A 19,586-nucleotide genomic window follows, 5' to 3' on the forward strand; every position below is an offset into this window, starting at 1 on the left:
GGTGACAAGGATGTAGGTTTTGACCAAGTCTTTGAAGGTAATATTAGTGTCTTCGAAGAGACCGTTGACGTTTAAAGTGTTCAAATACGCAGTGATGAACTAAAAGAACAACACTAGGTTTTTAAACAAAAACAAACTTTGCAACATATAAAAAAACAAGCACTAATCTTAACCCTATAGCTTGTCAAGACACTTCCTATTTTTACTTCCTAATTTCACCAAAGAGTTCCCTTATACAAATTTTGAAGGTTAATTTACTTCTCCTTCTGGGATCAAACCACATGCCACAGCTCCTCAGAATCTTGTGTTACAGCTATCCTCTGAGATACGTCATTTTATGGGGATCTTTCCATTAGTTTTTGGCAAACCTACACTCCGACCTTTCCTTCAAAACGTCACAGGTGCGATTCGCCAGAATGATTGCAAAATCTGGTTTTGGCCATGTTTGGCGGGGTGTTTCTCGATGGCTGCAGTGCTGAGATTGACACCGCTATTCAATGGCACCTGCCCGTTTTTGTGTGTGCCTCTGGGAGTTACTCCCCGATGAGGCCATCCTTCAAAAGGTTTCCTGCAGTCAGGAGTTACATAAGAACATAAGAACTAGGAGCAGGAGTAGGCCATCTGGCCCCTCGAGCCTGCTCCGCCATTCAATTAGATCATGGCTGATCTTTTGTGGACTCAGCTCCACTTTCCGGCCCGAACACCATAACCCTTAATCCCTTTATTCTTCAAAAAACGATCTATCTTTACCTTAAAAACATGTAATGAAGGAGCCTCAACTGCTTCACTGGGCAAGGAATTCCATAGATTCACAATCCTTTGGGTGAAGAAGTTCCTCCTAAACTCCGTCCTAAATCTACTTCCCCTTATTTTGAGGCTATGTCCCCTAGTTCTGCTGTCACCCGCCAGTGGAAACAACCTGCCCGCATCTATCCTATCTATTCCCTTCATAATTTTAAATGTTTCTATAAGATCCCCCCTCATCCTTCTAAATTCCAACGAGTACAGTCCCAGTCTACTCAACCTCTCCTCATAATCCAACCCCTTCAGCTCTGGGATTAACCTAGTGAATCTCCTCTGCACACCCTCCAGCGCCAGTACGTCCTTTCTCAAGTAAGGAGACCAAAACTGAACACAATACTCCAGGTGTGGCCGCACTAACACCGTATACAATTGCAACATAACCTCCCTAGTCTTAAACTCCATCCCTCTAGCAATGAAGGACAAAATTCCATTTGCCTTCTTAATCACCTATTGCGTCGAGTTGAGTCGGGTGTGGGAAAATCTCGCCCCACAACTATGGACGCCTCAGTTCAAGCTTTGGATCTCATTATATTCGTGCCTGTGATTTAAAAATCAGGAATCCCGTGGTTCCTAATTGCCTCTTTGCTCCTTGTCCTAGCTTGGGACAGATATAGACTCCTTTCTCCCAGTCTTCTCACAGACTATAACTACCTTTCATTATTAGAGTTATTGTAGATTTCTTTCTCCAGCTCCAAGTTCGAAAAATCTTTCAGCCTCTGACAAATTCTGCCTCCAATCTGAGTGCCAGGTCCCACACTTATTCCAGGAGGTGAATAATGAAATTAGTACTTGGTCTGCTTAAGGTGTAGGCATGGCTAATATTTACCTATTTTGCTCACTTGACTCTGTCTGTTCCCAAGCTGAACTTTTTTCTATGAGCAAAAATGTAGACCCAAATTACAAAAGGATAATTCCCGGCAACCCTTCTTCATGGCAACGTCATACCTTGGATGTTCCAAACAGAAATTTAAACCAGTGATCTATCTTCAAACAACCCTTTGATTCTGGGACTATCATGAATAATTTATATCTCCAATGGTGTGAACAGCCCTCTTTTCAGACATGCTGGTTCTCCCAAGAAGCCCCCGCCTTTATCTGGGAGCTGAATGAATAATTTAACTTCCTCAGTGAAATAATTGTTGAGTTGCAGTCCTTGCCGATCCCTGATTCTAATTTCAGTCTTGACCTGGTTAACTAAACACCGGTTACCCATTGAACTGTATTTACCCAGACCTGTTTGCCAGTTTGTCAGCCAAGGGTTTCAACTTCAACACTTCAGATGTTTTAGAAATAACTTTTTGAATTACGAAGTCAGATATTCGCAAGTGTAAGATGAGACACAGCAAACAGGAGGGTTTGGCAAAAGAATTTTGAGATGTTCGGACATGATGGCTGAAGGCTCTGTCAGCTGTGATGAAGAGAAAGGAAGAGGAACACGGTATTATCGTCATTGGGAAAGTGGAGAATGCAAGCTGCAATACAGGATTTGAGTGTTTGTGGACAGGGTGGGATGAAGGCATGGAGTATTCATGTATGTAGGCTTTGAAGACAGTGCATTAGGGATGGGGGAGTGAATAGAGATTCAAAGCCAACGAGAAGAAATAAATAGATCGGACTCAGTAACAGATGGCATGCGGGTGGCGGAAATTGGAGAGTTAGGATGAAGCTTGGAAGAGAGGCAATATTCCACGGAGATTAACCTGGATGTGACTAAAGAATCAATTTTTTGGGGGTTTGTTGTTACTTGTTTGCAGAAGAATTTTTTTTACAAATCTTTTCTTTCCCTCATCTCTTTTGAGTTTTATCAGAATGAATTTGAGAGAATTTCTGAGTAGAAGGCATTGTACAATGAATAGGTTACTTAGATTAGTCACAGGAGACTTAGAGGTTTATTCGGAAAGGGCATTATATCTGCAATAATGGATGGCACTTAGATCTTACTTTTCCCATTTCCCTAGAACATACACTATAAATTAGAATGCTCATCACTTTCTGTAGACCCTTTGATAGGTTTCTGTTGACATCTGTAACATAAATCTAAATCATTGTAATAGTTATTTATATTTTACTGCTGTCCTTTCTGTTAATTTGAACTAATCTGCAGATCACTCGTTGGTTAATGACATTATCATATAATTGACATGATAATGATTAAAACCTAGTTACACCCATTTTGATTGCAGTGTTGAAATATGAATCTGTGATGAACCAAAACCCTCATTATTGTGCATTTAAGAAGTAAACTGTCCATCGTAACCATTCACCCTGTGAATGTTAATGGTGCTCAGTTGCTTCTCCAAGTCATCAGTTTTGTTATATGAGCATCATAAAGAGCCATCTGGAATTCCTAAAATGTAATTTGGTTAAAGATAGGACAAGGCGGAAACAAATGAGGCCGTGCCTGAAAGGACAAGGTGTATTACTTAATTTTGTAAATATTGTGAAAGTTTAATTGTTTTATAAAACTTATTTATTTTAACTGTTATGTTGCTGAATTGCTGGATGAACAACTTGGGGGAGATCAAGCATTTTTTAAACTTATTTTTTAACGTCTTCACCCAAGCATTGAAAATGACCCTGTGTAATTTTCAGTTCTTCAAAGACGCAGTATTGCTCAGAGAGAGAGCGAGAGTGCAATACCATGGTTACCAATGATGATGTGTTGTTTCCATTTGCTTCTCCTGTCTTACAGATTAATTTTAATAGACTCGCTGGCAGTTACACAAACCAATCCTGCTCTGAATTTCCTATTCTAACAAAAAACATCACCTTAAATTAGGAGCTAAAAGAAAGTATAAAAGGTACTTGAGCAAGGACTGTGATGATTCATTTGCAAGAATGATTAGCAGGCACATCAAAGTCTGGAGCATTATTCTTAAAGCTTGGAAGGAAAATAAGCTTTAAATATGGTGTGTGTGTGTGTGTGTGTGTGTGTGTGTGTGTGTGTGTGTGGGGGGGGGACTACAGTAGTAAAAGGCTTTGGTGAAGTATTCCTTTGGTTTTAGAGTCGAGGCAATGGTTGTGCAGAAACGTTTTGGGGAAGAGCGACAGTGAGCAGGACCACAATGTCCTGGAGGAGCTGCCTGATATGGTTCAAGGCCATGGGAGGGATTTGTAAATGAAGACAAGGATTTCCAATTCACTGCAATGGGAGCAGGGAGCCAGTTGAAGTTGGGGAAGAGAGCAGTATGGGCGAGTGGGGCCGAATGCAGGACAGTATTGGACAAGCAAAGGTTTAGAAATTGTTGGATTTTATGTGGGCTGGATCTTAGTTTGCCAATGAAGAATAGTTTGGAAGTAACAAAAGCATGGTTAAGGATCTCTATATCAGTAGGAGTAAGATAAAGGAAGAGACAGATGGAATGAAGATGGAATGTGGTTATGGATTATTTATGGGGTTCGAAATTTAGCTTGAGACTGTAAGCGATTTTCATTTTATTTCATTTCAGGACAATAACTTTCTCACCATTTGGTTCAGTGTGAATAAAGTCAGTATTTAACTGAAACTGACTTCAAAGCATTTATATAGTGCCTTTCATGATCATTGGAATTCTCAAAGCATTTTACAGCCAGTGAATCTGAAGTATATTCACTCATGTAACACAGGAAACAATAGCTTTATGGTTGCAGTGCTGAATGGGAAGAAGTTTTTGTTTCAGTCAGTATTAGAGAGTCTGACAACATTTAGACAATTCTAGAGTTGAGAGTATTGCTTGTGATGAGGTAGAGAGAGGTGTCATCAATGAATATGATTGGGAACTTACCTCATTCTATAGATAATGGGCAGCATCCTCCGGCCTCCTAGCCACTAGTTTCTTGGCGGCGGAAGGCGTTATGCTGTTCTCTGGCGCCGGGATTCACTTCTCCCACCGCTGTCTATGGACCAGAGAATTCTGGCCAATGTTTCTGAGGCCGAAAATATAAACAATGAAAAGCAGAAGATTTAAGGATGTAAGCCATTGGGTATTTAGAAGGAGATGGTCAGTAGTAGAAGAAGCCATTTCTGTTGACATTGGGACAAGTAGATATGCAAACTTGTCCCAATGTCTTGTATTAATATAGCACCTTTCAAGGCCACCAGCTGTCTTACAGCATTTTACAGCCAATGAGTCAATGTTGTTAAGTAGGAAATGGGAAAACAAGTGTTTCACACACCAATGTAATGATGACTAGATGATCTGTTATTTTGTGATTTTGATTGAGGGCTGAATATTGGATAGGGCAGTGCAGGATAGCCCCTCTTTTGAAATAGCACCATGGCCAGAGTTTTACTGCGCCCCCCCCCCCCCCCAAAAAAACTCTTGGGCTGTTTCTGGGGGGAGCATAAATTTACATGGGCGGGATCGCACCCTCCCTGACTTGGTTGTGATTTTGTGCTCAGGAAGGCAGGACCTTGGATGGGTAGCCCATCCTTGACCCAGTTAAGGCCCTTAAGTATTTTAAAGTAAGGGCCTATTCCTGCCCAACCTCAGCTTTCAAGCTGGCGGGTGAATGATACATCTGGAGGGGGAACCCAAAATTAAACAAAGTTTGATTTTGTGTGGGATGGCGCATCCACCGGATACCCGCTTCTGACTGGGGGTTCCCTCCCCATAGGACCTCCAGATCCCCTCTCTCTGTGTCTGTCTGTCTGTCTGTCTCTCTCTCTTCCTCCACCACCCCCCCCCCCCCACCTCCAGTCGATGTCCGTTAGAGCGTGAAATGGCATTGGGTCTATTGGAGTCAGCAGGGATGCTACCGGCTCTTCGGATGGTGGGGCCCATGTGATTCTTTGCATTCACCCAAGCAAGCAGTTGGGTCCTCAGTTTAACGTTTCAGTACTGCACCCGAGTGTCAGTCTTGATTATTTTTGTGTTCAAACCCTGGAGGACTTGAACCCGGAAACTTGTGACTCAGAAGCAAGTGCCAGCAACTGTGTCACAGCTAACCGTAGAGCCATAGGATAGTCAAAGACCACCTTGGTGAAATGGTTGACTGTGAAATGCCGCAGAAAGCTCGGGAGGATAACAAGCTATGCTTATAATTGCAAACGTTGTTACTGATGGCATTGACCAAGCGTAGCCTTGGGTGTTTTGAACCAAGCAAAAGCTAGACTGAATTAAATCCCTTGGTGCAATGTGGTAGTGGTAGCAGCTCACCCAGCCGTATGAGTAGTAGTCATAAACCTAAGCGATGAACTCGTCCCTCAGCTCCTTTACACTTGGCAAGATTAGTGGTGGAACTACAACTTGGCTCAGATGTGTATTAATGATTTTTTTTTGTTGCTAAAGGATCTTCCTTTTATCAGGTGCAGCAACATGTTGAACATATTCTTGTGGAAATATGTAAAAATTCCGTATCAACATTACTAATTTGTTTCTTACTCACTTTACTTAAAAGACTGCCTCTGACTGGGAACCTGTTATTAGAAGCAGCTGGAGAAGTAAATACAGCAAATGCCAGTTCTCTTTAAGGCATTTAAGACTCCCTTAGGAGAGGAGAGGAGTTTCCTTTTATCACTGGGTGCTACCATGGGTAAATATATAAATGGGGGTTGGTGATAACTATACCAATCCTCGGAGCGCCATCCTTCTAGAGATGTCGCGGGGACATCCTGACCAGACCATGTATGCACATTCATCTTTCCAATTACAGTCCTGTTCCGCATGCCTTAGCTTTGGTTCTTGCAGCTATTGGTTGAGAACTCAGCTAGAATATAATAGGGCAAATTCAGCACCAGAGAATTGACCATATTCCAGCGTGGGTATATGTGGCAAATTCAGCAAAACTGTTCAATATGATTCCATTGTTAGGGTGGGACAGGAAGAGTGCTTTTATTGCCAGAGAAGTATATGCATTAGGGTCAGGGACAGAGACTTGTAAGAGAATACAATTAGTTGTAGTTTCAGGAATCATTTGTCGAACAGAAATGCCATTCTCTATTCCCATATCTGGAATGGCAATTACTTTAAAGTCACCTTGTTCAGCCCTTTTTCTCTGCTAATGACTGAGTGATGTGTGCACCTGTCTTTTCCAGATGTGTCAAAGCAGTTTCTAATTCCGAGAACATCAATGTTTATTTATCTTAACCAGTGCAGTAAGTACAGGAGGGCCAAATTAATTGTGCATCTCTTCAAATGAGTGTACATTCAGCTGTAACTCTTAACCATTCTTCCTCCCCCTCCTTGTCAGAATATATCAGCAGCTCTGTAGCTCGTAATGGTTTCAACATCAAGTAAATAATACAAAAAGACTGCCATTTAACTGCTATATGGCGGAGTATTTTGCTGTTTGCTATTGCATCAATGTGCTTGAGAATACTGTGCAAGCATCTTCTAATGGCATCTTTTCTGTACTATTAATGAGCATATGGAGCAGAAGACCTTGACTCATAATTACAGTCCATCTAATTGAGAGAGCAGCATGTTTCCATATTGATGGACTGAGCATGATTTGATTAACTGATGACCAATTAGCCTGCATAAATTTGAGCTGAGCTTAAATCATTTTCTGACCACCCTTTATTAGATATTGTTGAACATTGTTCAATTTTGAGGCCCTTTTTTAATTTTAGTGCTTTTTCGTTTTTCTATAGTTTTCTCAAAATTCACCCTCCCGCCTCATTCTTTGACCGTTCGTCGCCCTCCGATGAAATGTGGAGGAAACCAATTTTCTCTTGCGCATTTGTAACTAGCTGTTTGGAGGTGTTGGAGGGAAACTCCGGTTTGCTCTGCTGCCAGTTCTTCTCTGTACCACAAGCAGAAGGACCTTGCTTCAATCGGATGTCTTCTTGCCCGTCACTCACCAGGAACTAAGGAGTTTACAATGCAGGCAATCGTATAGGAAATAGGTTTTTAAGCTCAAGACTATCCTGACCCACCACACACAACCTTAGAAAATAAAAATTCTCTTTTAATCATGTCACTGAACAGCAACGTGTAACACGGAGTCTCAGGAAAACAAATTGTAATGTTCTACAATTAACTACTTTAGAATAAAGTGATGTATTTCATAAAATTTTACAGCACTAAGTGGGGTCAGTTGGTCCATTATACTTGTTCTGGCTCTGAAAGACTTAGCAAACTAGTCCCACTCCTCTGCACATTTCCTACAGCCCTGCAGATCTTTTCCTTTTCAAGCAAAAACTTAGTTTCCTTTTGAAAGATATTGGGCTCTATTCTTCGCCCCCCCGACGTCGAACCCGCATTCTAGGACTGGGCAGAGAACCAACTTTTGCGCACAAAATCGGGACCGCCGCTGGTTTCGCTATTCTCCCCCCCCCCCCCCCCAACTCTGCGTATTCTGGGGGTACGCAGCTCTGAGTATCCACCACCTCAGGCCATTGCCTGAGGCTCGCCCGCTATTCTCCGTCCCCGACCGGCCGAATTTCCAATGGCATAGTTCTAACATGGTTCTGCCATTCGGGAACCTCGCGAGGCGGCTGCGGACTCAGTTTGGGACTGCCACAGTTGGGGGCGGGCTGTTCGGAGGGCAGGAGGGTCTTATTTGGGACTGGGGGTTATATGTGCGGGCGGTCCGGGGCGGGCGAACGGCCGATGCGGGGAGGTCCAGGTCCGCGGGCTGCGCCCGCCATGTAGCATGGTGCGGCTGCTGGTGGCCGCCACCGTGTGAAAGCACGGCCTCTGAACCGGAAGTGTGGGGGACCGTATCGGCAGCTAGAGCTGTGAGCTCCATGACAGCTGCCTTCTAGCCCCCAGCAAGACAGTGAATCTTTGGCCTTTTGTCGGCAGTTTTCCTGGCGTAAAAGATCACAGTTTTCACGACGGCATGGGGACATAGTCCCAAAAATGGAGAATCCAGCCGATTAAATCTGCTTCAACCACCATTTCAAAGTGTATTCCAGATCATAACTTGTTGTGTTAAAACAAATTCTCCCTGCATCCCCTGAAGCTCCTGTGCCAATTGTATCATACATGCTTCGTCCGGTCACCTACCCTTCTGCCAGTGAAAATTCTTTCTGTTTACACTGGCATTTCGCTATAGTGTTCCATGCTATTCGAGTGGGTCCAGTAGTTCCTCACTATAGCGAGGTGCCAGTGTAAACAGATCTGGATCCCAATATTTTCATGTAAATAGATTTGTCCACTGTGGCATAAAACCACACCAATCCCGCCGCCGGTCAGCGGTAGGCTGCCTCCCTTTGCCACAAAACATGTGGCTGGTTGAGTGGTAAATCATCCCCACCCCACCCCAGTCTATTAAAGTGATCGTAATTTTGCACATTTCTGTTAAATCTACACCAACTTTCTAGGCTGTTCCACTTCATTGCACAACATTATTTCTGGACTGTAGATTTAATAGCAATGGTGTGCACTCCCGTTGCCCTGCGCACCCCCTGTTGCTTGACAAAGCATGTGTCCGTTGCCAATTGTCCTTGGCATTGCTGACCCCCATTGGACCTCACCATTTTGTGCTTCATACTGGCAAGGTACACTTAAGGATTGATTTGTATTGTGTAGAAGAATGATTCAGTTTTTCTGGTTGGTAAGGAAAGGCATCTCTGAGTTGGGTGAGAGTGCAAGCGTTAGAAAATAAACTGCGGGAACAAAGAAGGTATTCTGAGTCGGGGATAGTACTGGATAAGGTTCAAGAAGGCAGTGCAGGAAAATCTTTCGGGGGGAGAGACTGAATTGTGGCATTTAGGGAGGGGATGCAGGAGTGTTCAGCATGGGTGTGTTGCTGAGCTGTTGATATAGATCCGGTTACAATGATGATTTTTATTTTGAACCATCAGGCGCAAAATTATGGTGCACAAGGACCCAGTTACATCGGCCATTCAGCCCCTCAAATCTGTCCCCATTCAGTGAGATCATGGCTGATCTGTAGCTTAACTCCTTATACTGCCTTTGGCACAAATCCCGTGGAGATATTGGATGGAATTTACTGGCTGTTCACACCAGCAGGATATTTCGGTCCCACTGCATGGGTTTCCCGGCGCTGTCAGCGCAGTCAACTGAAATCCCTTTGACAACGGTGGAACCAGAAAGTCCCGCTGGCGAGCCGCCTCCACCGCCGAAAACATGCAGTGTATTGGTTGGTAAATCCCTCCCTTTATCTACCTCAGATTCAAAAGTAATAAATGTTCTAGTTTCAACTGCCGTTTGTGGAGCGGACGGTTCCAAACCTCTATCAGCCTTGTGTAAAAGATCCTTCTTAACATCTCTCCTGAACCGTCCGGCCCTAAGTTTTAGACTATGCCCTCTAGTTTTAGAATCTCCAATCAGTGGAAATAGTTTTGTACCCTGTCTTTTCCTGTAGCTGTGTGTACAAATGAAAGTTAATTCAATAGGCCACCATACTTACCAGTATATTTTTTAAACTAACATTACTGTAACAGGCTCTTTAACACAGTGATGGCTTATCCGAGCCGTACATGTCATTGAATTTTAATATGATCTCCAATCATGCATGCACAGAATTTCTTTTAAGCTGCGCTCAAAGTAAAGTGCAATCAGTAATATAACTTGGATCCACAAAAATGTAATTTAGTTGCACCCTAAGGCCACATTCAACTGTTTTTTTTGTTCATAAATGGTCATTTGTATATCATTTCTTATTTGCCAAATGGCATTTTTCATAAAATCCTCCGTATGATACGCACAGTTGACAGCATTAACATGATGATGACCTATGAAATTTTGAATCCATGTGGGAAGTTTGTAATGTTATTAATGAAATGGCAACCTTTGTGACCGTTATTACACATTAATTGCTTAATTCTTTAAATATACATAAACTACATAAAATGAGTTTGGATGCAATGGGACTGTTATATTTTGCCTGAGGGTAACGCCGTGCGCTACTGGATGAACTATTCAGACATTATCGATTTATAAGGCATTAGATTTCTTTCCTAGAAGAGGATTCTGTAACAACTGTGGCTGACTTTTTTTTCTCGCAAGATATTTAAGGTGAATGTTTGACTTTTCACCAAATACCCTAGAAGGATGTCACTTTTGAATTCATTGAAAATGTGCATATATGAACTAAAAGAAAGCATTTTGAGAAATACAGAAACCTTTCTGCTTTGGTCGGAGTTTTAAACCTTATTAAGACGTAGGATTCTCAGGGGACTTGACCGGGTAGCTGCGGAGAGATTGTTTCGCTTTGTGGAAGAGTCTCGGACCTGTGATGATATGCAGAAGCAATCATGTAAATATTAATAGATACAACCTCCAACCAGCAGGTGGCAGTGAAGAACAACCACGTGACACTGATGCCTTGGGGAGTCTGCAGATAGTTATCGTAGTGGATAGTTGCATTTGTAGTAGCCCTTAGATAATTTAATAGTACTAATATAGTAGTTAGTAGATTTTGATAGTTTTCTTATTGTTTTCTGACCCACATTATTGTTTAACCATAAAGATTCAACTCGTCACAAACTAGACGTTCTCTAGTGAACTAATTCTGTCCGGCCAAGCACCAGAACGTAATATGGTACCAGGGTTGGTTCTGAAGATAAAAGAAGACCAGAGACCAAGACAACAAAACAGAAGTTTACAAAAAATTCTAGTAACCACGGAGGGTACTGACAGAAAATAACTCAAGGCACTTGCCTTTCCACCTATTTTTGTGTCACATTGCAAACTTGGCAATAGTACTATTCACTTCCCTCGTTCAAGCTATTCATATATTTTGTAAATAATTGTGCCCCAGCACTAATCCCTTATGGAATGTCTGAAGACACCACACCAGCTTCCAGTCACTGGTAATGTAGATGTGAATCGGCGTGCTTTTAAACAGCAATTCACATTCTACGTAGCAGGACTAGGTCTTCCAGCACAGCCTGATGAACGGGGAATAGTGTTGCTGCGCACCGTAGCAGGCCCACAGGCGATAGAAATTTTTAATACCTTCACATTCAATAACAAAGTTGATAGAAATAACGTTGACGAGGTTGTGAAAAAATTTGTTCGACACTGTAAAACGAAAAAAAAACCGGAAAGTTTGAATGGTACCTTTTACACATGCGTACACAACCAGGCAGGTGAATCGTTAACAGATTTGGGGTTAAAGGCTCAGACATGTAACTTTGCAAGTGTCCATGATCCCCAATCAAATTGTATTCAGGATTAGCAATGACATTTCGTGAAAGATTGTTGAAGGAGAATGAACTCCAGCTCGACAACGCCAATGAAATGTGCCATGCTAGTGAACTAGCTGCGCAGCAGATTAGCACTCTAAAAATAATTTTGCTGCGGAGATCGGAGATGCAGCTGATACCATTAGGGTTGTGACACACCCTAAGGCAAAACATGGTCCCAGCAGCGGTGGCCATTTTAAATGAGTAACTGATACACCATTTTGTGCAAGTGTTGCGGCAACAAGCATTTACAGAGGCAATATCCAGCATGTATGTTCTAAGTGCAGCGGCAAAAATCACTTTGCAAAACAATGTTTTTCAAATAAAAAATCAGAAATACAAAAATCAATCAACGTGATTGAAGAGATCAATCTGCAAGACACATTTTTTATTGATGTGATATCTAGGGAAAATGAGCATTATAATGGGATGCAAATTAAAAGTCTTCAAAGCAAATTTGCAGTAAAAGCAATGCAAAAACAATTGTTCAAAGAGATAACTGGACAGTTCCTCTGATTAATAAAACATTAGTCAATGTTAAACTTGACACGGGACAATCTGACAAGTTTATTGGATATGCAAGAAATGAAAATTAAACTGCATGTTTTCAATAAAACTGTACTTTTGAAGGATTATACCGGCAAAAGTATTCACACTCGAGGAGTATGTGAACTAGAGGTCAGGTAAAGAATAAAATGCATAAAGTGAAATTTTCCATTGTAGAGGCCGAGCATGAATCACTACTGGGAGTGGAAGCCTGTGAAGCACTCAAATTGGTAAAAGAGTGCTGACAAAGGGTCATCTGGATTCGAAACGTTAGCTCTTTTCTCTCCCTACAGATGCTGTCAGTCCTGCTGAGATTGTCCTGTATTTTCTCTTTGGATACAGTGCTGACTGTGCTGTAACCACGCAAAGTACATCAGTGGATTCAATCCTTAAAGCATTTCCAGAAATATTTCAAGGATTCGGAGTTTTGCTAGTCACTTATCGGATCCAACTGAAAGAGAATGCACAACCAGTCATACAGGCAGCTCCATTAAAGGATCAACCGAAAAATGAACTGGACAGGATGACAAATCTGGAGGTGATAAAACGTATTGAAGATCCAACAGATTGGGTGAACTCTATGGTCTGCCTGAAGAAACAAGATAATGATCTGAGAATCTGCATGGATCCCAAAGATCTCAATTTAAATTAAAGCGAGAAGATTATCCAGTTCCAAAAAGAGAAGAGATTACGTGTGAGATGTCAGGAACAACATGCTTTAGCAAACTAGATGCTTTGCAGGGTTTTTGGCAACTGAAGTTGGATGAGGAAAGCACAAAGCTGTGCACAATCGATGATCCATTTGGGCGATACTGTATTCTCAGAATGCCATTTGGTATTATTTCAGCATCTGACATTTTCCATTGGGCAAATAGAACACATCGTAGAAGGAATTCCAGGTGTTAGAGTTTACGTAGACAATATCATTGTTTGGGGGTTCAACAAAAGAAGAACATGACAAAAAGCTTATCAAAATGCTGAGAAGCATTAAAAAGTATGGTCTCAGGTTAAATAAAGCCAAATGGCTGTTTGGTGTTGAAGAAATTACATTCTTGGGAGACAAACTTTCTGCTCGAGGTATACAACCAGATCAGCAGAAGATAAAGGCAGTATTAAACATGCCACGTCCAGCAGACAAAAAATGTATTCCTAATTTATCAGCAAAAACAACATGCTTGTGGGAAATTATCAAAAAGGATACTACTTTCCAATGGTCTGAAAGACATGAGCAAGAGTGGTGAATGCTTCAGGAAGCATTGACAACAGCTCCAATGCTGGCATTTTGTGACCCTACAAAGAAGGGAAAAATATTGTCAGACGCGTCGAAAGATGGGTTGGGAGCAGTGTTATTGCAGCAAGACAATGATGAATATTGGCTTCCAATTGCCTATGCTTCAAGGCCAATGACTGACAGAGTGTAGATATGCTCAGATCGAGAAAGAATGCTTGGGTCTGATGAATGGCTTAGACAAATTCTACGATTACGTATATGGCCTACCAGCATTCTTAGTTGAAACAGATCATAGACCACTTGTAGCGGTAATAAAGAAAAATGTAAATGAGGGGTCAACAAGAATTCAACTTATGATGATGATTTTACAGAGGTACGAGTTCAATCTCATATGTACTCCAGGAAAACATTGTGCACCCAAACAGGTGCCGGAATGTGGAGACTAGGGGCTTTTCGCAGTAATTTCATTGCAGTGTTAATGTAAGCCTACTTGTGACAATAAAAGATTATTATTATTAATAGCTGATGCACTCTCACGAGCTACGGACATGATGGAAGAACAATGCATGGATGAGGATGTGCAAGTACACCTGAATGTGACAGAAACTCTTCTAGTGTCCGATGTGAAATCAAAATTGATCAGAAGAAACCAATAAAGATGAAGTGTTACAGCGGATCATAAAATATCTCATTGATGGATGGCCAAAAAGGATCCTGTTGCAAATCATACAACACTCGAGCAGAACTAAGTGCAGCCAAAGGTTTTTTTGCTCTGGCAAGACAGGTTTGTCAGACAACAATCTCTCAGATCCATGATTCTACAGAAGATTCATGAGGGGCATGTGGACATAGAAAAATGCAAACAATGAGCTAGAGAAATTGTATACTGGCCAGGCATCAATCAAGGCATTCGGATCATGATAGAAAATTGTGCAACTTGTCCCAAATTTCAGTACAGACAACAAAAGAACCAGTGCAAATGGGTGAAATAATAATGATTCCATGGCAAAAAGTGGAAATGGATCTGTTCTATCTGGTAGGAAAAGAATACCTGTTGGTGATCAGCTATTTCTCTAACTTTCCAGACATGGTACAACTAGCCAACTCGTCAGCCAGGTGTGTCATCAAACATACTAAGGACATTTTTGCTCATCATGGAATACCTCCATGTCATGAGCGACAATGGCCCATGTTTTAGCAGTCTTGAATGGACGGAGTTCGCCCAGAGCTATGATTATTGACATATTACTTCTAGTCCTCTTTATCCGCAAACCAACGGGAAGGCTGAAAAAGGTGTTCATATTGTGAAGCAGCTACTCAAAAAAGCTATGGACAGTCGGGAAGATCCATATGTCGCGTTACTTAGCTATAGAGCAACACCATTGATTAATGCGTTATCATCTTCACAATTGCTAATGAATCGACAACTTAGAACTACCATACCATATCGCGCACAGGAACCAACTAATCGAAAATTTGTGAAGAAGCTCGCATTTCACAAAAAGAGGCAGCAGAGGTATTATGATGGATCGACAAGATGTCTGCAACAGTTGGCAAAGAATGACACAGTCAGGGTAGAAGATCTTGATGGAAATGGATGGTTGAAGTGTGCAACGGTAATAAACCATCAGGTCCGCAGTCATACATCATCATCATCAAGGATGAAGGGCAAGTTCTATGAAGAAACAGGGGAACCTTGCTGAAAGTTCAGCAACCCCTTGTTTCAGAATCACCGGATGATGTTGAAGGCGATCTCAGGACAACTGAACAAACTCTACCTCCGCACACAGAAGCAGAACAAACTGAAAATGTACAAAGTACAGAAACACAGTAAGAATCATCTTCAACAACAGTTGAGAACCAGTCAAATGCATAAGTTCAACAAGTGCTCAGAAGGTTGCAAAACACAGAAGAAAGCCAGACAGATTGAATTTGTGCTGGACTTTAAACATGTAAATAATTGAAGCATTATGCATGTCAATGGTACTGTATATTAAATTTAAATAATATACGTAAATATAGTTAATTTCCAAAGAAAAGGGGATGTGATGATATGCATAAGCAATCGTGTCAATATTAATAGATATGACCTCCAACCAGCAGGTGGCAGTAAAAAAACAATCATGTGCTACTGTTACCTCTGGGAGTCTGGAGATAGTCATCATAATGGATAGTTGCATTTGTAGTAGCTCTTAGATAATTTAATAATAGTACTATAATAGTCAGTAGATTTTGGTAATTTTGTTATTGTTATCTGACCCACATTATTATTTAACAATAAACATTCAACTAGTCACGAACAAGACATTCTCTAGTGCACTAATTCTTTCTGGCCAAGCACCAGAACGTAACAGGACCAGAGGGAATTATCTCAGAATAAGGAGTCGTCCATTTAAGACCGAGATGAGGAGAAATTTCCTCCGAGGGTAGAGAATCTGTGGAATTCTCTACTGCAAAGAGTTGTCGAGGCTGCGCCATTAAATATGTTCAAGGCTGAGATACACAGATTTTTAATCATAAGGGAATTGGGGTTATAGGGATAAGGTGGGGAAGTGGAGTTGAGGATTATCATTAGATCAGTCAGGATCTCATTGAATGACAAAGCAGACTCGTTGGGCCAAATGGCCTACTTCTCTTATGTTTTACGGGTACCACATCCAAACTCTATCCTGTTTGAAACATTGAGGCCCGTCCGTTCTTCCAAGGAACACTTTTAAGATGACAATTGAGAGCAAAATTTGATATGGTATCACCGTAAATTTGTCGTCCTCCATTCTCCAATTTTCCATGAAGAATGTAACTCGGTGGAATTGTTTTTTTCATGCTGGTTCAATTATTTACCTTCTAAGTAAAAGACTAAGATGCCAGAGAAGATCTTACAGCGGCAGTGGAGAATGACTGGTTTAGGGAACAACGGAGGTGTTGGAAGCTTTGTGAAATTTTGAAAGTGGTACTCAGATTTTATTGGTTTGGACGGCCTAGGATTTAGGTAGAAATGTGCTATTAAGTATGTTCAAGGATGAGATACACAGGTTTTTAATCTGTGGTGTGGAGGAACTGTAGGTGAAGGTTGTGTGGTATCAAGACTGGAAGGGAGATTCCTCGGGTTTGAGTGAGAGTTTAGGTAGAAGTGGGGAGTTGCCAAGTGTAAAGTATCACACACTCGCATCAACAATGTTCAGGGAACTAACCTGCTTTCCTCTCCCTATCAGGCCTGTATAACCTTTGAAACTATTTTCTTTGCTAAATAATAATAATACTCATTTATTGTCACAAGTAGGCTTCAATTAAGTTACTGTGAAAAGCCCCTAACTGCCACATTCCGCCGCCTGTTCGGGGAGGCCGGTACAGGAAATGCTGCAGTGTCAGCTAGCAACTGGTTTTAATTGACCGAGAGTGCATAATCTGCTGGTTGTTGATCATATCCAGTCTACTACTGATTGGTGGTCAAGAATTTGGCACGGAAGCTGTTTCACATTGGAGTGAATGTGATCAGACAGGTGGAGGGGCTGGGGGTTGGACTGGCCATTGGAAGGAGGCATCTTTGTTTGGGACAGGAGGTGGCATAAAGAAGAGTAAAGGAAGATATCGTTGAATGTCACATGAGGGAGTACTAGGCCAGGGTACCTGTCACCTGAATTCTTAGTAGACTAGTGCTGTGGGAACAACCAGCTAACTTTGGATCTGGGTGAAATATGTATAAATGTACTGCCAATAGCAAGACTAGAAGTATTAAAAGGAGTAAATGTTCCACGTATAGAGAACGTTATGAACAGGAGGACTTTTATTTAGAAAAAAAGGATTGTAGATCGATGCATGCAAGAAATTGTAAAATGTTTGTGGTTTAAATGCATATTTTCAGACCTCATTTCTCATCGAGATGTAACATAATTGGAAACGAGGTTTAATAAATGTGTGGCAAGCATATATTGTATTGGGATAGCTGAGACCTTTGCCCTCCTGTTGTAACATTTTTGGGAGCAGTGTACTAAATTGTTAACTTTGGGCAAACACAGCATATGTTCTTTAGTTTAATATCCATGGTCTGGCCATGGTTGCTTATTTTCTTATTTAGCATAAGTGACAGAATCTTAACATATCTTAACAGCAGGATCTTCCATTTCTGCCGAAGTAAATGGACTTTTTAATGGCTCGTCACATTTTCCGGCCCTGTCCCAGCTGCAAAGGGACCATAAAAGACTACTCGAGAAGTTCTTTGTGCCTGAGCTCACCCGAAAATGAAACGGCGTAACTTTGCTTCTACCTTCTGAGGTGTATTTCACTCATGGGGAGCCTCTTGGAAAAATAGATTCTTAATGAATTTATTCAGATGAATTGGACCTGAATTATAATTGCCATTAGAATTCTGGGTCTTTAAATCTTGGCTGTCCTTTCCTCCTGAAGCTAATGTGGGCCAGTGCCCATATGAAATATGTTTAAAATAATGTACTCTATTCTACAAATGTATTTACTGATACTTTTCTCCTTCTGTCATTTGCCATAGATCACGACCAACCAGGTTTATCCAGTGATAGTGACTTGCTGTCGCTGACGGTGGACGGGGATTCTCTCGTGGAATGTGATGATGGAATGGCATCAAATAGAAGTTCCCCAAGCAGATTTACAAGACTTAGCTCCTCCCCTGAACCTGCAAGGTCAGCGACTTTTCCTCAGCAGGAGAGGAGCAAAGATGGAGCAGAAGGAAGCAAAGGCTTGTGGTCACAACCAATTGGGAGCCTGAAACTTCGAACAGGAAGAGGAGGTGACTACTTGGCAAAGGCAGGAGAGCAGATAAAGCTGGCTCTGCAGAAGGAGGCAGAACAAGATTTTGAAGGTGCCTTCAATTTCTACAGGGATGGAGTTGATCTGCTTCTTCAAGGAGTTCAAGGTATGTCCAGGAAAGATTATTGTCTTTTGGAGGCTTCCTGATTGTAAAGTACATATATGCCAATAGTATTGTCTGCATACGAGTTTTAAAATTTATTTTGGAACTGTTTATTTTTGACCAAGACAATGAATTGTAGAAAGCTCTTAAATGCATGGGCACTGTTAACTTTGGAATATTTTAATGTGTGAATGTTCATGTTGAAATGGACTGGAATGTTAAAGTTTCTCTTTCTCCAGTAGATGTGCTCTGAACACAATTATATGCAGAGTAAAGCATCTCTCCACCTCCAACAAATCCCTCAGCCCTAACTAAGAAAGTGCAACTCTAATTGCATCAGTCAGCATGTGGCCTCTGTGAGCGAGATCATCAATTTTGTGCCAAATTAGAGACAAGTTTATTCGTGAGTCAAGCACAATAAAATTTAATTGAGATTTGTTAAGATCCTGGACCATGCCCCAACATTTTGTTAGGATACCAGACAAGAACTCCAAACACTTTTTATTACTTGAGGAAAGGATACATTGCCCTAGGAGCGATGACTTTGACCAATGTTAAAACAAACTTTAATTTAACCACAGAATTAACCACATTAACTTTAAAGAAAATAACTTTACAATTATCAGTTAAACAGTCCTTAAACAGAAAGAAAATCTTAACCTTACGCCTCCACTATAAATATTCCAACCAAGCAACCCAAAGAAATAAAGTTAGCAGAACAGATTAACTTATCTGTGGAGACGCTTTTGTGAGAGAGACCCTTTCAGGAACAACCTGAAAATCCCATCTTGTCAGACTCCTCAGTTCAACGTGACCCCATTTGCCAAGGCTGCTGTTCAAATTAAAAACTTCTAACAGACTGCAAAACTACTGACAGACCTGGCTCCTCCCATTAATAGTCTGTATCCCACTATGATTTTCCATCACCTGCTCAGCTAGTACTACGTACAATTCCTCAAATGGTCAACTCTCAGGGAATTGCCAGCAATCAAAACAACATCCTATTCGGCATCTCTCTGTAAACAAGTAAATGGTTA

General features: G+C 41.4%; 1 protein-coding gene across 4 annotated transcripts in view; it reads left to right on the forward strand.

Moving 5' to 3' along the window:
* The window catches only part of rps6kc1 (ribosomal protein S6 kinase polypeptide 1), a 199,882-nt gene that overhangs the window by 70,446 nt on the left and 109,850 nt on the right, over positions 1–19,586 (forward strand). For all 4 annotated transcript variants that reach the window (XR_005462299.1, XM_038811377.1, XM_038811391.1 and 1 more), the window contains one exon: positions 18,169–18,552. Coding sequence is in view for 3 of the 4 variants with exons in the window: in XM_038811377.1 (XP_038667305.1) it covers positions 18,169–18,552 (384 nt within the window). In the remaining variant the exon portion in view is untranslated. The remainder of the gene's footprint in view (positions 1–18,168; positions 18,553–19,586) is intronic.

This window comes from Scyliorhinus canicula, chromosome 1 (genome assembly GCF_902713615.1).
Source record: "Scyliorhinus canicula chromosome 1, sScyCan1.1, whole genome shotgun sequence".
NCBI lineage: Eukaryota > Metazoa > Chordata > Chondrichthyes > Carcharhiniformes > Scyliorhinidae > Scyliorhinus > Scyliorhinus canicula.